Source organism: Neoarius graeffei, chromosome 20, assembly GCF_027579695.1.
Source record: "Neoarius graeffei isolate fNeoGra1 chromosome 20, fNeoGra1.pri, whole genome shotgun sequence".
Classification (NCBI taxonomy): domain Eukaryota; kingdom Metazoa; phylum Chordata; class Actinopteri; order Siluriformes; family Ariidae; genus Neoarius; species Neoarius graeffei.
In genome coordinates, this window is record NC_083588.1 from 57,687,497 (window position 1) to 57,710,263 (window position 22,767).

The following is a 22,767-nucleotide window of genomic DNA, read 5'->3' on the forward strand; positions in this document are numbered from 1 at the left end:
GAGAGAGAGAGAGAGAGAGAGCAATAAAAAGAAAAAAAATTCACAACACTACTCCAGCACGTCTATCGACACAGGACAGGTTTTGACATGAACAAAGTCCATTAAAACCATTCTGCCAGTGACCCTAAACGACCCGGTATGTCTTTACAACCTTTGCGAGTGGATCAGGCTGTCAGACTTTTGTCTCGAGAGCCACTTTGAATTCATAGGTGCAGGCAGGATGGAGTAACCATGGAAACCTACATCAGCACACCTGTCTCTATGACAGCTCAGATATTACACTCATCAATACACAGAACTCATTCACATTCCCGTTGAGAATGTGTAAAGCACTGCTTATGGCGGGCTTTACAGGCTGGCGGTGGTGCATCAAGCAAAATCAGGATGTTAAACTAGCATGAACTCATCTGCTGAAACTTGCATCATTATTATAGGAAGAATTAACCATACAATATGGGACATCACACTAAGTTTTTCTCCCAAAACTCAATTCATTTGAATGGGGGGAAAGGGATCAGTGGAAAAAAAAAGGAAAAGATGAGTGTGGGTCTGTAGCAATTGCATGTATGTGTCAGGGGATCCCTTCTGGAGGATTCCTTTAAACATAACTTTTACTGTTATCACAAATTCCTCTCCTTGCTTTTGTCTACATTGCAATGCGCTGTTCGTGTTCTAGTCCCGGCTTATGTCATTGGTTGATTACCCTAATGTGTTCACCCATTCCGTGTCTCACCTTGATTTAGTTTGGTTGTTACTGTTCCTCTTTGTAAAGTCATTTCATACTCTTTGTCCATTTCGTCAAACCTTTGTTCTCAACATCGACGTTCCCTCATGTTGACTCTGCTCGCGTTTTCATTTTCATAGCATGGATTATCCTGTTTTTATGTTGCCTACGTATGCTCTGAACTCAGCTATGCACTTTGATAATGATTCCTGGATTACAGGAGTCCAGGTGCTAAACTGGCCTGCCTGCAGTCCAGACCTAGTCTGGTTAACACCAGACCATATCACAAGTGAAATATGGTCTGGAATCCGCCTATTGAATTTCTCGTAGGGGAGGTGTGGTTTACGATTGTCAACGGCCGTTTATTGGACGTTGCGAATGTCTATCATTTTGGCGTATATGTAGCCCATGGCCAATCATGGCAGTTGTACCCGGTGACGTAGTTAGAGCGACGAAGAGGCGAAGAAGAGAAGGAAAGAGAAAGAGAAGGCAAAACAAAAATAGGAAAACAATGGCACCGAACGATTACTGCCGTTTGTGCAAGACAAAGCTTGATCGAAAGTTTGGTTCGTATCGCTCGCCGCCATGTTAAACGTGATCCGTAAACAGTCCCAAATAAACTACAAGCTTCCGTTTGTCGAGTAGTACGTGTCACCGTCTTTCCACCCCTCCCCACTCTCTGATTGGCTCCCTAACTCAGGCGAGCCTTTAGACCAGGGGTGTCCAAACTGATCCATAAAGGGCTGTGTGGCTGCAGGTTTTCATTCCAGCCATGCAGCAGCACACCTGATTTGGCTTATTCAATCAACTGACACACCCACCCACCCAATCAAGGGTGGGTGTGGCTGCAAGTATTTGACTGTGTGAAGACAGTTCAGTTGATTGAATGAGCCAAGTCAGGTGTGCTGCTGCATGGCTGGAATGAAAACCTGCAGCTACACGGCCCTTTATGGATCAGTTTGGACACCCCTGCTTTAGACCATAGTTTCCATGCTGTTTTTTCAGATCGGAACGATTGTGCAAAGCAGAATGGGATTTCCCAGGCTAGTCCAGACCTGTCTCCCATTTAAAATATCTGGGGCAGTATGAAGCACAAAATACGACAAAGGAAAACCCGAACTGTCAAGCAACTGAAATTGTATATCAGGCAAGACTGGGACAAAACTACAGCAATTGGTCTCCTCAGTTCCCAAACATTTACAGCGTGTCGTTAAAAGTAGAGGTGATGCAACACAGTGGTAAACATGCCCCTGTCCCAACTTTTCTGAAATGTATTGCTGACATCAAATTCAAATTGAACATATATTTTTCAAAAAAAAAAAAATCTCAGTTTCAACATTGGGCAAAACAAGAAAAAAAAAATAAAACGAAGATATTTCAAACTCAAACCTTTATTCTTCATCTTGCCCAGATGCCTATTTTCTGATTATTATGTACATATCTTACAACAGCTCCTATACAAACACAAATTGAATAAAAAGAAGAGAAGGGAAAAAAAAAAAAAAGCATTGGTAATGGTGTCAGTGTCAGGCACAATAAGACTCGACAGGCAACTCTCCAAGCAGCTCATCGAGATCATCTGCAAGACATGAGCAGATTAACAAATCAGCATTTCGAAAAACATATGCACATCAAATTAGTTTCGCAGATGTTAACCTTGAATGAGCGTCTAATAATTTCATCAGTCCTCAGTGAATAAATGAATGGATTGAGACGCGAATTATAAAATTGCCCTCTACTGCCCTCATGTGATTGGCAAATGTTTTATAAAATTTACCACACTGGAAACAAAAAAAAGTGACTGAAATCTTCTCATTATCTCATTATCTCTAGCCGCTTTATCCTTCTACAGGGTCGCAGGCAAGCTGGAGCCTATCCCAGCTGACTACGGGTGAAAGGCGGGGTACACCCTGGACAAGTCGCCAGGTCATCACAGGGCTGACACATAGACACAGACAACCATTCACACTCACATTCACACCTACGCTCAATTTAGAGTCACCAGTTAACCTAACCTGCATGTCTTTGGACTGTGGGGGAAACCGGAGCACCCGGAGGAAACCCACGCGGACACGGGGAGAACATGCAAACTCCGCACAGAAAGGCCCTCGCCGGCCCCGGGGCTCGAACCCAGGACCTTCTTGCTGTGAGGCGACAGCGCTAACCACTACACCACCGTGCCGCCCACTGAAATCTTTTATTTTACAAATGCAAATCTCTAAATATTTATGTACTTGATTGGATTCACTGACTGAAAATATCTTCATGCAACTTAACAGTTAACAAAAAACTCCACATACAAAACATACAGAAACGATGCTTCATTCAGTGCTACGTTATTAAGTTTGCACAACACTTGCACCAGTCACAGAATATCATGGAATAAGTAGGAAAAAAAAAATTTACAAAATTATCTATAATGCTCTTTCCATGATCACAGCTGAAAATCAGATAATGATCAGATTTCGGGTTTATATGAATGCTCTCATTACTACGGAAGCCGAGAGAGGCCCTTCATATAATCCTTTTCTTATTCACCTTGTTATCCCGAGATAACGACATAATTAATTCAGGATCTCGAGAAAACAACACAACTAATTCGAGATCTCGAGAAAACAAGACAATTATTTCATGATCTCGAGAAAACAGCTGAGATTTCTAGCAGAGCTGCGCCTCCTGTGGGTCAGACAACGAAGACTTCGAAATTGGCGGACATGTAACAGAGCAGAAACGGCTTTTTACGATGCCTTGAGAGAGAGAGGGGGGCCAGTCTTCCGCGGAGGTGCCGCGGGCTAATTTTGAAATTATCCCTTATTAAAAGACTAAAGGCCTCTGCATGCTCTTGCGACAAGGCTTTCGCAGATAGCTTTTCGCAGACAGTTGTAATTTATCGTTGAGCGGGGAGTAATAGACGTGCGCGATGTTATTCACCGGCACAACGCAAGGGGGCGCGAAGTCGCTAGGAGTAGTTGGTGGGTGTGGTTAGTGGAGTGTTTATCCTCCAGTTACTTATAATGACTAGAACTTTTTTTTTTTATAATGACTAGAACTGGAGTCGTATAGATGTACGTACTTCCTCACTCAACCGCTCTTCGTGCTGCTCCATCTTCGCTCGTGTTTTTAAAAATGCCAATCGTGAAAACAAACCAAACCGGGAAAGTAGGGAAGCGGAAGTGCGTGTACAGCGGATGTAGAGTGGACCAATCAGAGCCCTCTTGTCTGCGGCGCTGTCTGCGAGGCTTCTGCGGTGGTCACAATTTTTGGGAGGTGCGCGCAGAGCGTCTGCGAAGGTGGGGGGGCTACGCAGACACTGTCTGCGACGCTATCTGCGAGGACTGGGTTGTCGGCATAAATTGGCCTTAGCACTACGTTCGGACTGCAACCTGAAACGACCCATATCCGATTTGTTGTGAAATCCGATTTTTTTGTTAGGCCGTTCACATTACCAATTATATGAGACTTGTATGCGATCTCCAATATGAACGGAAAACGACCCAAAAGTGTCCCGCATGCGCAAATTGACACGTAATAAGCACATCTACGTAATACGTAAAAAAAAAAAAAAAAAGCGCACTCTTCAAGTTTAATGATTTCTTTTTTTTGTTTGTTTGTTTGTTTGTTTAATTATCTGGTTAGTGTTAAAGTGTGAGGTCTCGTGTGTGTTTTTGTTTCTGAACTGAAATGAAAACGTGTAGCCTGGTAACGAGGGTTGACTCCTAAATGTCTCTCTAATTTCTATATAAGTGCACTACATGTTACTAGGAAGTAATGGATTTTTAACTCTATATAGTGCACTCGAGCTTCAGTAGGCAGTCGTTTGGGATACGGCCGCTGTATTACCAAACTCTTAATTCAGGCTTAATAATTTGCACATATTTATTTCGTCATATTAATAAACTTTTTCTACATTTTTATAAATATTTAGATTGTTTATAGCCAGCTGAATTCTGCAACTTCTCTGAGCGCTGGCTGAAGGTGCAGAAACACCAGTGCAGTTTGCGATGGAGATGAGGCGAGACCTGGCGATGTGGTTTTTGTGGCGGCGGCGGAACTCACACAATAATCTGATTAATGTGGGCAGCAGACTAATGAGACCGAAGGTGTCAAATTACTGGAAATTTCTAGAACAATCTTATAATCTTGTAATACAGGATGGTTTAAGTTATAAATCAGTTATAGAAACTGTTTTATTTAATCAGGCTAACAGATCAACATCCAGGTCCCTACCAAATCCACCATTAGCTTGATCAATTCTATAAAAGTCTATTTAAATTCTGAAAACTGTACAAATGTTGTTGTTTTCCACCAAAGAGGCGGGATTAGCCAACGCAGAATAGTGACGTTTGTCTCTTGTTGATGACGTGTAGGTCGCATGAATGCGACCTGTCCGGTCAGACTGCAGTCGCATGTGAAAATATCGGATATGCATCGGAATTGGGACCACATATCCAAGCGGCCTGGGTCGCATGTGAAAAAAATCGGATCTGTGTCGTTCAGATTGTCAATAACAAATCGGATACAGGTCGCATATGGGCAAAAAAATCGGATATGGGTCATTTCAGGGTGCAGTCTGAACGTAGTCTTAATGCAATCTCTCCCTGTGTCAACCCCTGATCAAAATATTGCCTTATTAGGTGATCGATTATTCCAGACATTCTAATGACCAAAGTTGCGTCTATACAGAATGAGAAATAGCCCCAAAGTCAGCATATCACAAGTCTCTTGGCGTTCCTGAATGAACCATTTCTCAGCTGTTTACTCGAGATCTCGAAATAATGGTTTTGTTTTCTCGAGATCTCGAATTAGTTGTGTTGTTTTCTCAAGATCCTGAATTAATTATGTCGTTATCTCGGGATAACAAGGTGAATAAAAAAAAAGGATTATATGAAGGGCCTCTCTCGGCTTCCGTACATTACTGAGCAACAAAACAATTATGTTAAACTGGGGGGAAAAAAATTGGTGTTTGTTAAACTGCCAAAAATTTGATTTCTGACCATAGTACATGCAATAATTATTCCACAAAATCAAGTCGTACACGAGCTGATAGCCGACGAAGCACGTAGCACCGAGTCGGCTATATAACCCATGTACGACGAGCTTGAGTGGAATAACTCTTTTATTCTATCCACATTCCCTGGATTTTGAAAAACGGAGCATTTGTGTTTATTTTTTGCAAATTCGATCAATAAAAACTTTATACAAAATGTCAGACAAAATAATTTCCGCTTAGAATGTAAACAAACCGGTGAAATGACAGTCGTAATTTGTGAAAAATGCGATAATTCTTGGGGGAAAAAAAAAAAAATGTTCTTACCATCAAATACTTATATTCCATATTTTGGGGGGGGGGTTTTTTGGGTTTTGTTTTTGAGTAGAGTTTTTATTTCATCCTCGGCCGGATCAGCTACACGCTGTGCCATTTTTGTTTTTCTCTACTCATGGTATACGCGCGATTGCTCATATCCAGTCAATGTAGATAGAATAAAATAGTATAGCTAATTTGTGACATTAATCCATCACTGCTCAGAAATGTGTCGGATAAAGGCCAGATTGAAAATATCATGTAAACAATCCAAGTAAAAACGTATTTGTGAACTAAAATCGCAAACTAGGCACGAGTCTTTGACTCCATTTTGAAAACCCTGGCTGGAAGTTTCTCGATCTCACTGCACCTGCTTCCCACTGAGCGTCCTCTAAACAGTCAGGTCGTGCACTAGACTGGACCACCCCATTCGCTGGGACGCTGTTCTGCTCCTCCTCCTCATCATCATCATAATGCAGCTCCATCTGAGACACGGGGCCCCCTTCAGGCTTGGAAGAGTCACAATGCAGTAATCCAGCAGTTTCCTTTATGTCCTTTCAACAAAAGGGGGAAAACACATTATTTTTTAAATTCCCTAAACAAGGAACAATCATAAAAAAAAAGAAGAGTGCAAATCGACTTCTGTTTCCACTATTGAGCAAACACCCGTTCATCTAACCCTGCTGCGATTGGAAAACACGACCACTAACCAGTGCAGGCTGGGAATGCTGGGAGGAGGCGTGGACTGCTCCGTCAGCCGGGTAGATTCGAAGAAGGTTATTGGGTGTTACGTTCAGGTAGTGGTTCCTATTAGAGGGGGAGAACACGCCCACCTAGGCAAGCGCATCAAAGAGATTCATTAAAAAAAAAAAATTCTAGCAGCCATACCTGCCATGGAAGCCATGGCCTAATAGACTGGTACCAAAATTCAAAAAAGTGCTTATTTAAGGAGTTAAAGGCATTTTTGAGACAAAGTCGGCAAACAGTCTTATTTTGTCAATTTGGGTGTGCCGAATTCAAATCTGCAATATGCCGAGCTCTATCCGACCTCTGTTGACCTCTAGAGGTCATTGAACTTTGGGCCTGTAAACGTCTCAGCTGAACCCAGTTTCTCAGCTTTCTAAGGAATGAAATGTACTAAAATGATTAATGAAGTTAGCGAATGGCCTTGTTTGTTAAATGTTTGGGTGCTGAATTCATTTTTCATTTGTAAAACGACATATGACCTCTGATAACCTCAAGGTCATTAAACTTGGCCTATAGAGATCTTGCAGTCACGTGACCGGAAAGTACACAGACGCCATCTTGTCGGTCAAAAACACAGCTGAATACTGCTGCACTCGTGTACAGAATGGATCAATTTCAACCGACAGACTACACGGCTCATTTTTCTAATGAACAGATAACTAGATACATGTCTAAAATAAACGATCTACAGATTAGTGACCCTTATGGCTTACCGGACGGAGTTTTCACGACCGTGTCGGTGGATACGGAACTGCCAGCGGAATACCCAGACGTGTATAATTACCTCATCAACTTTCCCTCGCTCTTCAGTGGTGAAGCACTGTGTGCTTATAAATCTCTGGACAGTTATCTTTACAGAAATTCAGGATTTGTCAGCCCCCCTAAGATGTGGCATCTTGTAAAGAAGAAAATAATCCTCATTGGATGGGTAAGTCACTTAAGTATTACTAGTACTGCACTGACCAGCCGATTATAGAATAGAATAAGGTAATTCCAGCTGTAATTCCAAATCGTCCGTTTTGTTTACCATGGATCTGGCGTTGGAGAGGTAGAGGCTTAGCAGTGGAGGTTTGAGTAGCTGTTTTCTGAGCTTAGTCAACAGGCCGGCTCTACAGCCTCGCTTTTGCTTCCGCTCCCGGCGCAGCCTCCTTCGCTTTGCTTCCGATAACAATCCACGGAGACCCCGCTGGTCTTGCTATCTCGTCCGGAATGTTTTTTTTTTTTTTTCCTCGTCCGGAATGTTGTGCATGTGATGGAAATCGCTACAAACCGTCATTTTCTGCTGGAAACCAATGTCCAGTAAGTCCATACGGTTGTAGTGGATATTGAAGTCCGGTACAGACGAACAACACGCAAAAATACACACAAAAAACATAAAAAACGTGCACAGGTAGGGAGAGCTTGTAGCCGCAGCCGTTGTAGTAGAATTGTATATAGTAGGGTTTTCCAGAAGAAAAGGTAGAAGTAGAAGCAGAAGTAGAAGGCAGAAATATGGCGTTTGACCGACAAGATGGCGTCTGTCACAGTCTGGATCGGCTGTGACGTCACATGTAAGTGCTCCATAGGCCTATGCATTTAACGGCATTTTTAAACTGACTTTCCTCCCCCAAAAAGAATATGAACAGACAAAAAACAAATAGAAAGGAACAAATACAACATTAAATGCCAGTCCATGTCCATGTGACTTACTTTTCACAATGAGAACGCCTAGGCGATCACCTTACATAACATTGCATTACATTTAGCGGTTATTGTTTATACAAAGCTAGTGAAAAAAGGACAGATTCAGCAGCATACAAAATGTGGGGGCATACAGGGTATACAGGTTAATCAGGGTTAGTATATATGAGAGTTTTTTTCTTTGTTGTTTGTTTTTTGTAAAGGCTTTACCCCGTTTAAAACAAAACAAACAACAAAGAAAAAAACTCTCATATATACTAACCCTGATTAACCTGTATACCCTGTACGCCCCCACATTTTGTATGCTGCTGAATCTGCCCTTTTTTCAGTAGCTTTGTATAAACAATAACCGCTAAATGTAATGCAATGTTATGTAAGGTGATCGCTAGGCATTCTCATTGTGAAAAGTAAGTCACATGGACATGGACTGGCATTTAATGTTGTATTTGTTCCTTTCTATTTGTTTTTTGTCTGTTCATATTCTTTTTGGGGGAGTAAAGTCAGTTTAAAAATGCCGTTAAATGCATAGGCCTATAGAGATCTTGCAGTCACGTGACCGGAAAGTACACAGACGCCATCCTGTCGGTAAAAAACACCGCTGAATACTGCTGCACTCGTGTACAGAATGGATCAATTTCAACCGACGGACTACACAGCTCATTTTTCTAATGAACAGATAACTAGATATATGTCTAAAATAAACGATATACAGATTAGTGACCCTTATGGCTTTCCGGACGGAGTTTTCACGACCGGATTTTGAACTGCCAGAGGTGGAATACCCAGACGTGTATAATTACCTCATTAACTTTCCCTCGCTGTTCAGTGGTGAAGCACTGCATGATTATAAATCTCTGGACAGTTATCTCTACAGAAATTCAGGATTTGTCAGCAACTCAGATGTGGCGTCTTGTAAACAAGAATCCTCATTGGATGGGTAAGTCACTTAAGTATTGAGTATAGCACTGACCAGCCGATTATAGAATAGAATAAGGTAATTCCAGCTGTAATTCCAAATCGTCCATTTTGTTTACCATGGATCTGGCGTTGGAGAGGTAGAGGCTTGGCAGTGGAGATTTGAGTAGCTGTTTTCTGAGCTTAGTCAACAGGCCGGCTCTGCAGCCTCGCTTTTGCTTCCACTCCCGGCGCCGCCTCCTTCGCTTTGCTTCCAATAACAATCCACGGAGACCCCGCTGGTCTCGCTATCTCGTCCGGAATGTTGTGCATGCGATGGAAATCGCTACAAACCATCATTTTCTGCTGGAAACCAATGTCCAGTAAGTCCATACGGTTGTAGTGGATATTGAAGTCCGGTACAGACGAACAACACGCAAAAATACACACAAAAAACATAAAAACCATGCACAGGTAGGGAGAGCTTGTAGCCGCAGCCATTGTAGTAGAATTGTATATAGTAGGGTTTTCCAGAAGAAAAGGTAGAAGTAAAAGCAGAAGTAGAAGTAGAAGGCGGAAATATGGCGTTTGACCGACAAGATGGCGTCTGTCACAATCTGGATCGGCTGTGACGTCACATGCAAGTGCTCCATAGGCCAAGTTTAATGACCTTGAGGTTATCAGAGGTCATATGTCGTTTTACAAATGAAAAATGAATTCAGCACCCAAACACTTAACAAACAAGGCCATTTGCTAACTTCATTAATCATTTTAGTACATTTCATTCCTTAGAAAGCTGAGAAACTGGGTTCAGCTGAGACGTTTACAGGCCCAAAGTTCAATGACCTCTAGAGGTCAACAGAGGTCAGATAGAGCTTGGCATATTGCAGATTTGAATTCGGCACACCCAAATTGACAAAATAAGACTGTTTGCCGACTTTGTCTCAAAAATGCCTTTGGGTGTCACAATTCTGGATTTTGGTACCCGTCTATAACGGTAAGAGAAGCAGCTTTGGGACCAAAAGGTCGCTGGTTCAATTCCCTGGACCAGCAAGGCACCTCACTCCCAACTGCTCCCCAGGTATGTTGTACGTCGCTCTGGATAAGAGCGTCTGCTAAATGGCATTAATGTAACGTGGTAGGATTTGAGCAGTGGTACATTACTTGTTTGAGCAACAGCACTGCACCAGTCTTCAGCTCCGCCTGTCTGTCCTCCAGCAACCGTCTGTGAACCGTACCCTGCATCTCACCTAGTTCATACAATACAAGAGTGACATGGAGCCGATTTCCTGCAGATGCTTTCAACGGTGCTTCTTCACAAAGACTTAAAAAGTACTGTCCTGACATGATGCTTCATCCTATGTCTATTCCATTTACGCATTCATCTTCAGTGTATCTACTGCTACTGGTCCATAGCGGCCAGAGCTGATGGGATGATTTGATTTTTCGCATCTCTACCTACCATAGAGTGTTTTCACAATTTTTTTTTTTTTTTTTTACCTCCGCCAACTTTGCTAGAGGAGGTTATGCCCAGGTCAGACGGCAGGCTGAAACTAGTTTTTAACTACTTGCGATGATAAAATCGCAGGTAGACGCAAGACTGGTCTTGCATCAACACACGACGACGCAGATAATGGCAGAGTGTTGCAGAGGGTCTTTAACAGAGGCAGGTTGACGCAAGTGGATCACGATCTGTTCGCATTTCAGATGCGATTCGCTTCCAATCGGTGCAAATAGCAGGTTGACGCATGTAGACGCAGGCAGTCGTGCAACGCTTGAGCGACCAAGCAGTTCGGAGTGCGTGGAGAAGAGAGGAAGGCAAAAACCACACGTTCACACGAACTCTGGGACTTCCACGATACTCAGTTTATTAACTTTCTACAGCAAGATTCTCAGTGTTAAGCAAGTGTGTTAAAATGAGACTGTAAAAAAAAAAAAAAGTTGCTTTAACTTTAGGAAGTGTTAATTTAACACTGCAGAGAGAGACTGGGACAAAATAAACACCAGCATAGTGTTAAAATTGACTCTCTCGGAGTTGATTGAACGCTATTAAAGTTCCTGCGTACACTTCAACATTACCATGCCCGGTTGAACGGCTCTATCTTATCATACATGAACAAAATAGAGGTCGCACATTCCCTAAACGTTACTCTTGAGTTGAGGAGCGAAAAGAAAAGCAGCTCGTTAACAGACACCCGTTTCCAGCAACGTGCACGGCTCAACTAACAGAAAAACACGAGCGAGAGCTGATGACGCCGCCTCTCTTAAAGGCACGTTTCACAATTTCGACTGTTACAACGTCTGACCACAACGAAGGATTTGGCGCAAAACGCCTGCGTCCACTCGCCACCCGACCGATCGCAGGTCGCAGCTGCGTCTTTCTGCCGTCTGACCTGGGCATTATGTCTCCACCTCTGTCTGTGTGGTCAAAGTAATGAACAGATTTTGATGAAATTTAGAGGAATGGTGAGTCAAGGAACAATTGATTAGAATTTGATGCAAATCCAGATATCTATATCGATCCAGAATTTTTTTTTTTTAAACATTGGGAACAAATTAAAGTGCATATTCTGGACCAATTTCGGAGTTTTTTTATATGAAAGTATGTCCCTTTACACACTCATCCAGAAGGGTAATTTTCAGAGATGCCTACCCCAAATTTTGAATTTCAGTATTCTTGAAAACATTTTTCAGTATTTTGGAATGACTTTCAGTAACAGTAATTTATGCGCATTTCCATTATAAAGAGGTGTATATACCAATATGTTTAACATTTAAATTATTAAAAAGAACTGTTTTGTGTGAATTGAATAAACAAAACGTGAGCAGCCATCTCAACTGAATTTCCACTCAACAAATTTCTAGAGCATACAATTTCTCACATTTTTATAAATACAATAGTGTTCCCTGCTTGCAGACATTACGGTTGACTACCAATCATTGGTATTGAATGTAACTCCTCAAAAGTATTATATTATATTGCCTGGCAAAATGTTCTACCTGTTAACGGATTCTAATAAAATAAAATAAAAATTCCTTATTTCATGCCAAAGAGAGTCCGACATTGTTATCTTAACGTCCCAATATATAAATACTTCAGCATAATGCTTCAGAAGAGACATTGAATAAAATGACATTTATAATTGTATTTCAAACAGTGGAATGATCAATTTTTTGCCACAATCCCAACAGCACTAATCATAAAATTCTGTTTTTGATCAGACTACATGTACATTTGCACTTGCAACACTGAAAAGACTTTGAATTCAAGAAGTACAGCCAGTGTTTGATATTTCAGTGAATAAAAATCAGACATGTAAAAAGAAACTGAATAAGTTTAACTCACATTTCATGGCACTAATTGGCAAGTTCAACTCCAAGCACAGGTCAACCATCACCGCTTCAGCACGCGTCACGTTCCGTGTCTTTTCATCCACAGATTTCGTAAAAAACTGCTGGATACCCCCAGATTTACTTTCCGCCTGACTCGCCATTTCAGCATACTCCACATGTTTTTTTTTTGGAGTTGACATGCCGCGTGCAGTCATCGCGACCACCATGAGTGATGTTAATGTCAGTTCTACACAGTTTGCAGTGCGCGTATCCATTGCCCTTTTGACTGGGTGTAATGCACGGCCATTCTACTGTATCGAAAATAGTGCGAACAAATGTGCAGAATCTGCGCATGTCACACACAGCATGTGCGGTTGTCGTAAAAATAAATAGCCGTGAATCGCGCATGGATTGAAAAAGTCGCTTGGACATTTAAAAACAACTCACTGGAATTTTTTAAGACTTTATAATAATTCCGTACAGAATAACACTGTTTGCCATAACATCGTATTTACGTAACTTTTCCGGACAAAATACGGCCAATCCGTACTAGTAGGCATCTCTGAATTTTGCACAAGGCCATCTGTCTACAGCAGAAAAAAAAAATAAAAATAACAAAACACGTCTGGAAAAATCCCAAGGGAGTCTGGAGCCAGATTCGTGACATTATCTATGGAAGCGCCAGCAGGCTGCAAGAGCTTTGCACGGTTTCAGTGCACAGCCTGTGTAGACCAAGCGCTCCCATTTCTCTCTCATTGTCCGGTCTTTTGGGAAACGATGAGTACTAATCCCATCAAGATTGGTGTTGCTACACCCTCCTACGATACATCTGTTAACCATTTTAATAATTACGCGATAACGTTGAAGAAATTTGCAGAAAACCACCAGGTCGTTTTCTCATAAACAAACCAGCGCTGACGTAGGATTCTGAGGGAGGCGTTCCGCACGCGACGTCACGAAAATCAGTCAGTACGTTTACATGCACATCCAAATCGAGCTGCTGTCAGTAAATCGAGCTAAGGGTCCCAGCAGGGGTGCCAGAGAAATCCAATCCTACATGCACACAAGGAAATAGAGCTATTGTGTGAGGTACATTGTGCACCCGAGCCACAGGTGGCGCTACACGCCCCATCGTGTTGGTACACTTCCGGTTGTCGTCATGAAGAAGAGGAGTGATTTCCACTTTACATTCACACCACATGTCATTGCCACCTGTTGGCTACAAACTGTCCTGCGCAGACCACTGTTTGTAAGACAACTTATTTTGCACAATTGTATATTTTTCTAAAGTCCATTTTTTGCTTACAATTTAACTTGTGTCTTAATAAACACGCAAAAAGTTCAATTGTTTGTTTTTTGTCTCCTTGTTCCTCCTGACCTCTTCTGCTGCTCGCTACTACTACTGTTGTCATGCCGACCGAGGCTGTTGTGTTTCCCGCTTGTGGTCTCGTCACTCCCGAAAGGGAAGTAAGTAGCTCGACAGGGTTACATGCACTAAGTAGCTCGGCAACAATCTCATAATCTAGGTCGTGTAGCTCGATTACGAGAAATTCAGTTTGTTTCGATTTCAGCCGAGCTACGACAGAAATTCGATTTTCTCTATGTGCATGTAAACGCACTCAATGTTTGCCGGGAAATCCAAATGCCAAGTTTTTTCAGAGGCGGACCAATTCACCTCAAATGGCTTGATTTCAACCAAATTTTTCTGGTATTGTGCAAGGTAAAAAAAAAAAAAAAAATGCAGAGAAGGCAGAATGTGACAGATATTTGACCAAAGTTTAATATAAAATAGGAGAATTACATTGATCTTGCTCCTGAATTTACCCGTGAGATGCACTTTAAAGGAACAGTCCACCGTACTTCCATAATGAAATATGCTCTTATCTGAATTGAGACGAGCTGCTCCGTACCTCTCCGAGCTTTGCACGACCTCCCAGTCAGTCAGACGCAGTCAGACGCGCTGTCACTCCTGTTAGCAATGTAGCTAGGCTCAGCATGGCCAATGGTATTTTTTGGGGCTGTAGTTAGATGCGACCAAACTCTTCCACGTTTTTCCTGTTTACATAGGTTTATATGACCAGTGATATGAAACAAGTTCAGTTACACAAATTGAAACGTAGCGATTTTCTATGCTGTGGAAAGTCCGCACTATAATGACAGGCGTACTAACACCTTCTGCGCGCTTCGACAGCGCATTGATACCTTCACTCAGGAGTGAAATACCATTGGCCATACTGAGCCTAGCTACATTGCTAGCAGGAGTGACAGCGCGTCTGACTGCGTCTGACTGACTGGGAGGTCGCGCAAAGCTCGGAGAGGTACGGAGCAGCTCGTCTCAATTCAGATAAGAGCATATTTCATTATGGAAATACGGTGGACTGTTCCTTTAAACTCAAAAAGTAGTGAATGGGTTTGGGTGAAATTTGGTGGACAGCTTCCGTATTGTCCTAGGTTCAAGTGATTTGATTTTGATGCTGATAATGTGTGGCTTGGCAGAGGTATGCGCACTACTCTACCGAATGCGCTTCTAGTCTTTTTTTTTTTCAGGAAATGCACTGGTTGGAGCAATTTTTGTGCTGATAGCTTTTTAAACAAGAGTGCTCTGAGAGCACAATGTCTCCCGCTATGATATACATGGATTAAAGCAAAAAAAAAAATTATCTGACTGAAAATTTACAGGGGGTTATGGGTGGATTTCGATGAAATTCTGAGAATGGTTAACTTAGAACTGATAACTTTATTATCAATTAATTAATGGATTAATATATTCAATTTACTGCACTTTCTTTCCATTGCTTCCGTATGTTATTTTTTTGTGGCAAACCACACAAATGCAAGCGCCTGGAATGTTTAGTTTTTTGCACCATGAACTAAATGGCTTTCCGTTTTCACCTATTTCGTACAGCCAAGCCCACCTCCACTTGTTTTTTACACCTTTATCGATGGCAGACACATCAGTGCCTTCTTTCATGTAAAGCGCATCCACGCTGCCGAAACCGAAAGCAGAACGACATGCTCCTCTGTGCTCGACGTCAATATAGAAAAAAGTTTGGATCTTCGCTTAAATTAAAATTTGACCTTACTTTGTACTTTGTACTTCAAAAACAATTCAAGATTTTATTAAGAGAAATATTGTGGCCAACACGAGTGTTAAGTTCCCTAAAAGATCGCGTGAAGTTGGCTGCTATCTACTTTGCGTTCGTTCTCATTTTCCTCCATCATTTCATCGGCCAGAAACAGATGTTTTGACGTAATTTAACTTAGCAGGCTATGATTATTATTTAACCGTAGTCTTCTAGACATTTTGACTGTTTGGGGCATTGAACGCTGGTGTATGATTTTCAGGGAATAAAGTTTAGCGCATGTCGGAACATCATTGCGCTCGCAGCCTCCAACTCCTCAAATGTCCTTTAAATTGTGATATAACGTAGGCTATAAGGCACGGTTCTAACATACCTTACACATTGGCCTAACGAAAATAATAATTGTTGGGGCGTCTGCTGATTTGTTAGCTATAAATTTAGGTCTAATTACTTCTGACAGTCTGCAAGCATTGCACCGTCGGGTCTTCAAGTCTGGCTGAAGCAGAGGAGTGGGCTTTCCAGAGTTTATTTTTTCGTTTTTTTTTTTTAACATGCTCTATTTCTATATGTCCAGGTTTGAACTAAGTCATTTTGGCAAGATTTAATTTAATACAAAACAGAAATGGTCAGACACAAGCACGCCAAGCACATGGGAATGTATTTTGCCAATTTTGACAGCGCATGTTTTTTTAATGCCGCACCGTAGACAGCGAACGTTTAAACATGATCAAACATAGGAAATGAACGACACAAAGCATGGCTCAAAAACAAAAAAGTTAAATAAACCCTGCTGATAGTTGATGGTGTTGCAACACATCAGTGTTATAACCCAATCTCTACCCAACCACCCGTCATTTTAATTCTCCTCGGATCAGCACCGACCTCACATTTGGCCTTGGGAGAGTTCAGTTGACGGAAATCCGTCACACGACGGAAAACTTTAATCCATGGATATACTGCAAATGAAATTGCAATATGCATATTACTGTCCTATAACAAAGCCTTCTGCCAAGTTTCGTGAAATTCCTCCAAAAATTGAGAGAGGAACTGAGTTCAGAAGGTCAGTACCCTTTCCTGGGATGGACAGACATCACCACGACATAACCCCCCCGAGCCTTTCGTCCAGCGGCGGATAAAAAGTGCATCTCGCACTAATCACACGAAGCCAGAATTAGCTATCTAACTAACTTCGGTTACTATGTAAATTAGATGCATTATTGTCTGTAATAAGTATTAAATGAATTTAAAAAAAAAAAAAGTTAAAGGAACAGTCCACCGTACTTCCATAATGAAATATGATGTTCTCTGAATTGAGACGAGCTGCTCCGTACCTCTCCGAGCTTTGCGCGACCTCCCAGTCAGTCAGACGCGCTGTCACTCCTGTTAGCAATGTAGCTAGGCTCAGCATGGCCAATGGTATTTTTTGGGGCTGTAGTTAGATGCGACCAAACTCTTCCGCGTTTTTCCTGTTTACATAGGTTTATATGACCAGTGATATGAAACAAGTTCAGTTACACAAATTGAAATGTAGCAATTTTCTATGCTATGGAAAGTCCGCACTATAATGACAGGCGTACAGTACTAACACCTTCTGCGCGCTTCGGCAGCGCATTGATACGGAGTTCAGATATCAATGCGCTGCAGAAGGTGTTAGTACGCCTGTCATTATAGTGCGGACTTTCCATAGCATAGAAAATCGCTACGTTTCAATTTGTGTAACTGAACTTGTTTCATATCACTGGTCATATAAACCTGTGTAAACAGGAAAAACGCGGAAGAGTTTGGTCGCATCTAACTACAGCCCCAAAAAATACCATTGGCCATGCTGAGCCTAGCTACATTGCTAACAGGAGTGACAGCGCGTCTGACTGCGTCTGACTGACTGGGAGGTCGTGCAAAGCTCGGAGAGGTACGGAGCAGCTCGTCTCAATTCAGATAAGAGCATATTTCATTATGGAAGTACAGTGGACTGTTCCTTTAAACTTTTATCCAACTTCGGAAATCTCCACCGATAATCAACACTGGAAAACACTCGTTTCAAAAGAAAATCTTCCCATACTATTACACGTGAAACCTTCACTGGCAGGTTTGGAAAAACAGCGGGTGTTCAAACACTCTTCCAGCTACGGTCTGAGAACTAAAAATATCACAGCAACCATATTAAACATACACCAGGCTGTCATAAAAATTAAACCCAAAACCGATTAGTAAATATAAACAATCATTCATAGCTTTAAACACATTTTTACAATCTTTCAAAGAACCATTTTCACATTTTGGGTGGCTGTCAGGTTTACACATAACACGCAACACTTTCGTTCATTCCTGAAAGATGTGCCCGTGTCTATTCCGCTTACTAAGTCACGAATGGTCAATCGCTGTTTACAGAGAATTAGAAACATGACCTGAGATTTAATCGGGCTCAGATGTTTCCACTTGAACATGATGCTAGGATGTGGGAACTGCCATCGACAAACCATTCCTATCAAAGTGATTCATTCAATCAATCATTCTTATATAGAACCACATCCGCGTGAGGCGTGTCTTACCCGTGGGGTCCCTGAACACCGCTTTGGCATCAGCATGTGTGTGTAAGATGCTCTTTAACACCACGGCCATGTTAGGAACCTTATTCTTCGAGAGCTGTCTTAAGGCCGCCTAAGAAAGACATTTTGTTATTGAATGAAAAAAAAAAAAAAAGTACTAGTAGTCATTCAGCAAAAAAGAAATACGACAGAAAATAAGAAAAATTAGACAACCCTCAAGGTTTCTGGAACTAATGCTTGCTATTAGAGCAGATTTGTGACAGTGAGTACAGCAAACCGTGGTCAGGATGGTTTTGCGTACTTTCCGCAGCACCATGACAATGCTGTATGAATGGAGGAAACAGGAAGGGTTTCTTTCATCCAATCCCATCTCAGCCTTCATCGCTGCCCACGGACCGACACTGAACTCCTCTTCGTCATTTACTTGAGAGCTCGGGACCTGTTTACACACACACACACACACACACACACACACACACACTCTCTCAGATCTGAAGCGTTCCCTGATGGGTAGCCATCGTGCGATGAGGAAAACTAGCAAGAGAGTGGGAAGTGACCCAATGACCCAGTGTTGACTTAGGGCCAATTTATGCTGACAACGCAGTCCTCGCAGATGGCGTCGCAGATGGCGTCTGCGAAGCCCCCCCCCCCCCCCCTTCGCAGACGCTCTGCGCGCACCTCCCAAAAATTGTGACCACCGCAGACAGCCTCGCAGACAAGAGGGCTCTGATTGGTCCACTCTACATCCGCTGTACATGCACTTCCGCTTCCCTACTTTCCCGGTTTGGTTTGTTTTCACGACCGCCATTTTTAAAAACACGAGCGAAGATGGAGCAGCACGAAGAGCGGTTGATCGAGGAAGTGAGGAAGTACGTACATCTATACGACTCCAGTTCTAGTCATTATAAACACTCCACTAACCACACCCACCAACTACTCCTCGCGATTTCGCGACTTCGCGCCCCCTTGCGTTGTGGCGGTGAATAACATTGCGCACGCCTATTACTCCCCGCTCAACGATAAATTACAACTGTCTGCGAAAAGCTATCTGCGAAAGCCTTGTCGCAAGAGCATGCAGAGGCCTTAAAGGCGTCACGCAGTGGCAATAAAAGTCGCATTATTCTGCACCAGAATGCTTTCGAGATTCGAAATAAATTGACCGTCGATTTTTCAAAAGCTTCCCGCGGTTGTAATCGGTCCTTATTTGATCATGCCCATCACTTGAAATTTTCCGCGTTCGCAGCGCCCCCTCTCGGTCAATGGAACAGCTGCGTGACGTCATACCAGTAACCACTCGGTGCAGTTGCAATAACGGACACACCAGAAAATAGGAGTGATGCTGAGGAAATTAGCTTTGATTTTACCGATACAGAAGAAGAAAATGGCCCACAAGTAGAGATTTTGACAGCTGAATGTCCTGGTGGTATCCAGCATTACAGATTTGAACCTGAGCGCTCATCTTCAGAAGAAAATGAGGACAGTTCTGACGACGACAGAAACGAAGGCGGGCGACTTGAAGACTTGTTTTGGTTGGTTTCTCTGACTAAATCACTACTTATGTGTATTTTTAAAGACCATTTTCACTTGAATTAGAATGCTGTGTGATTAATCTATGATTGTGTGTAATACTGATAGCTGTAGGGGGTGAAAGTATAGCTAGAAAGATTGAATTCTAGCAACTTGACAGCTTGCGATCTCGCGAAATGCAGTGGGCCTTCTGATACAGTAGATCCCTTGATATTCCAGTTTTCATAATTTTCCTTTTATTGCGGATGATTTTAACTTGATATTCAGTATGTTATAGGCTGGGAGTATTGAGCTTTGTATTGTATTGTTTAGTAAACGTACAATCGTCAGTAATAAGTGATAATTATTAGTTAAAGGCAGCTCTGTGGCATAAATCTTTCAATTAATCTTCTGTCATCCATTTGCTAAAATTATGTGCCACATGTGTTATCAAGACAACACTTCATGTGACAAAGATATGACAAATACATAAATGTATGAAAATCATTTTGTACAATTAATGATTGATACATAGAAACACTTAACACATGTGTGTGGCAGCGGGGGCGTGGTCAAGCGCCGGTCTGTGACAGGAGGGCGGAGCCAGGGAAGGTGAGTGGCAGAATCATTACACCTGACGGTAATTAACCTGTGTTTTCCCAGTAACCGCGCCCTATTTAAGGAGGCAGAGCAGAGAAGAGCTCATCCCGGGACTAGAACACTGTGTTTCGCTATCAGATTAAAACTGGCGGTTATACTGAAAAGTCTGGCAATAAAAAGCCTATTTGCATCTGAAGCGTTGTCCTGCCATCCTCTGTGCTCCACCCACACTTCAGAGAGCTCTACAGTGGTGCCAAAACCCGGGACAAGGTGGAGCACCAACCTCGCAGCCCCATGGAATCCTCCCCGTTCGCGGACCTGGTCCTCGCCACGGCTCAGCAAAGCCAGCACCAGGCGCTCGTCACGCTCCGAAAGGAGCAAGAGCGGCGCTTCGAAGCCCTGGTGTTGGCCCAGCAGGAAGATCGCGAGGCGTTCCGGCATCTCGCGTCGGCGGGGTCCACCAGCGCCCCGGCCTCGGGCCCGTCTCCCCTCACCGTGACCAAGATGGGCCCGAAGGACGACCCCGAGGCGTTTCTCACATTGTTCGAGCAGGTCGCCGAAGCCTCGGGGTGGCCGATGGAGCAGCGCGCGGCGCGCCTCCTCCCCATCCTGACGGGAGAGGCGCAGCTGGCCGCGCTATAACTCCCCGCCGGCTGGCCTACGCGGACCTTCGCCAGGCCGTCCTCCAGCGTGTGGGGCGCACGCCAGAACAGCGCCAGCGCTTACGCGCGCTGGAGGACGGCCCGGCGAAGGTCCGCGTAGGCCAGCCGGCGGGGAGTTATAGCGCGGCCAGCTGCGCCTCTCCCGTCAGGATGGGGAGGAGGCGCGCCGCGCGCTGCTCCATCGGCCACCCCGAGGCTTCGGCGACCTGCTCGAACAATGTGAGAAACGCCTCGGGCTCGTCCTTCGGGCCCATCTTGGTCACGGTGAGGGGAGACGGGCCCGCGGCCGGGGCGCTGGTGGACCCTGCCGATGCGAGATGCCGGAACGCCTCGCGATCTTCCTGCTGGGCCAGCACCAGGGCTTCGAAGCGCCGCTCTTGCTCCTTTCGGAGCGTGACGAGCGCCTGGTGCTGGCTTTGCTGAGCCGTGGCGAGGGCGTGGACCAGGTCCGCGAACGGGGAGGATTCCATGGGGCTGCGAGGTTGGTGCTCCACCTTGTCCCGGGTTTTGGCACCACTGTAGAGCTCTCTGAAGTGTGGGTGGAGCACAGAGGATGGCAGGACAACGCTTCAGATGCAAATAGACTTTTTATTGCCAGACTTTTCAGTATAACCGCCAGTTTTAATCTGATAGCGAAACACACACTGTGTTCTTGTCCCGGGATGAGCTCTTCTCTGCTCTCCCTCTGCCTCCTTAAGTAGGGCGCGGTTACTGGGAAAACACACAAAACACAGGTTAATTACCGTCAGGTGTAATGATCCTGTCACAGACCGGCGCTTGACCACGCCCCCGCTGACACAATGTGTTTTTAAAAAAATTATTTTTTTTCTATCAATACCTAGCCATGACCTTGAAATCAGATCCATTGATAACAGTCACAAATAGTGTTCAGTGTTTGTTGTTACAGCCAAACACAATACACCGATTAGGCATTTTGTATCACAGAATATTAATACATCACTTCATAGTGTTTTGAGTGTTCAAAACTATCCACGAACTGAATAAATCCACAAAATCCGCAATGTAAACAACTCTGGTAAACGCACGCTATAGAGAAAACATGGGGACAGGCCAGCATCACCCAAGGGAGGTTACTGGTATGACGTCACACATAAGCTGACCTAGTTAACGGCTGGCTGCCTAAATTTGGCTGTGCGCGTCAACTTTAAATGCTTGTAGCGGGCGCATCGTGACACTGAGATCGCAGGAAACCGAGGGGCTTGAATAACCCACCAAACCTGACATTTTGACACATGATATAGCCTGATTGCTGAAATTACCGCACGACGCCTTTAAGGCGATAAGAACAATGCTCTCCAGAAAGGATATGTATGTAGTATATACAGCACCTCACTGTGCAGGCGAGCCACAGCCCCATGTGCTGGTGTCTGTGGAACCGCAACAACGATGTCATCCAGATTCCGCCCACCGATCTGTAGAATTAAAAAAAAATGTACAAGCAAATAAAACAAAAAAGCTTATTTAATTATTGACAACTATTTAAATCTTCCACCTACAGCACCCTGACATTTCTATAACGTGTACAAGGCCCTGGTGAGACTACAGCTCGCGATGGGTTTGCGAATACTTGACAATGAAAAAAATTCGTCGCACCGCCACTAATCGTGCGATACACAGCGAATGTTCTTGGAGCTTCGCAAATTGTTTTTTTGATGCATCTCCGCCTTGT

At 43.4% G+C, this 22,767-nt stretch overlaps 1 protein-coding gene across 2 annotated transcripts in view; it reads right to left on the reverse strand.

Annotated features, from left to right (window-relative positions):
* Positions 1-2,096: 2,096 nt before the first annotated feature.
* The window catches only part of hrob (homologous recombination factor with OB-fold), a 29,594-nt gene continuing 8,923 nt past the window's right edge, over positions 2,097-22,767 (reverse strand). Inside the window, exons 4-10 of one of the 2 annotated variants that reach the window (XM_060902048.1) lie at positions 22,427-22,510; positions 18,587-18,748; positions 18,313-18,421; positions 10,512-10,597; positions 6,737-6,859; positions 6,397-6,580; positions 2,097-2,303 (exon numbers count right to left, since the gene is read on the reverse strand). In XM_060902048.1, the coding sequence (XP_060758031.1) occupies positions 2,251-2,303; positions 6,397-6,580; positions 6,737-6,859; positions 10,512-10,597; positions 18,313-18,421; positions 18,587-18,748; positions 22,427-22,510 (801 nt within the window). In that variant the 3' untranslated portion in view covers positions 2,097-2,250. The remainder of the gene's footprint in view (positions 2,304-6,396; positions 6,581-6,736; positions 6,860-10,511; positions 10,598-18,312; positions 18,422-18,586; positions 18,749-22,426; positions 22,511-22,767) is intronic. The other variant, XM_060902049.1, reaches the window with a different exon arrangement.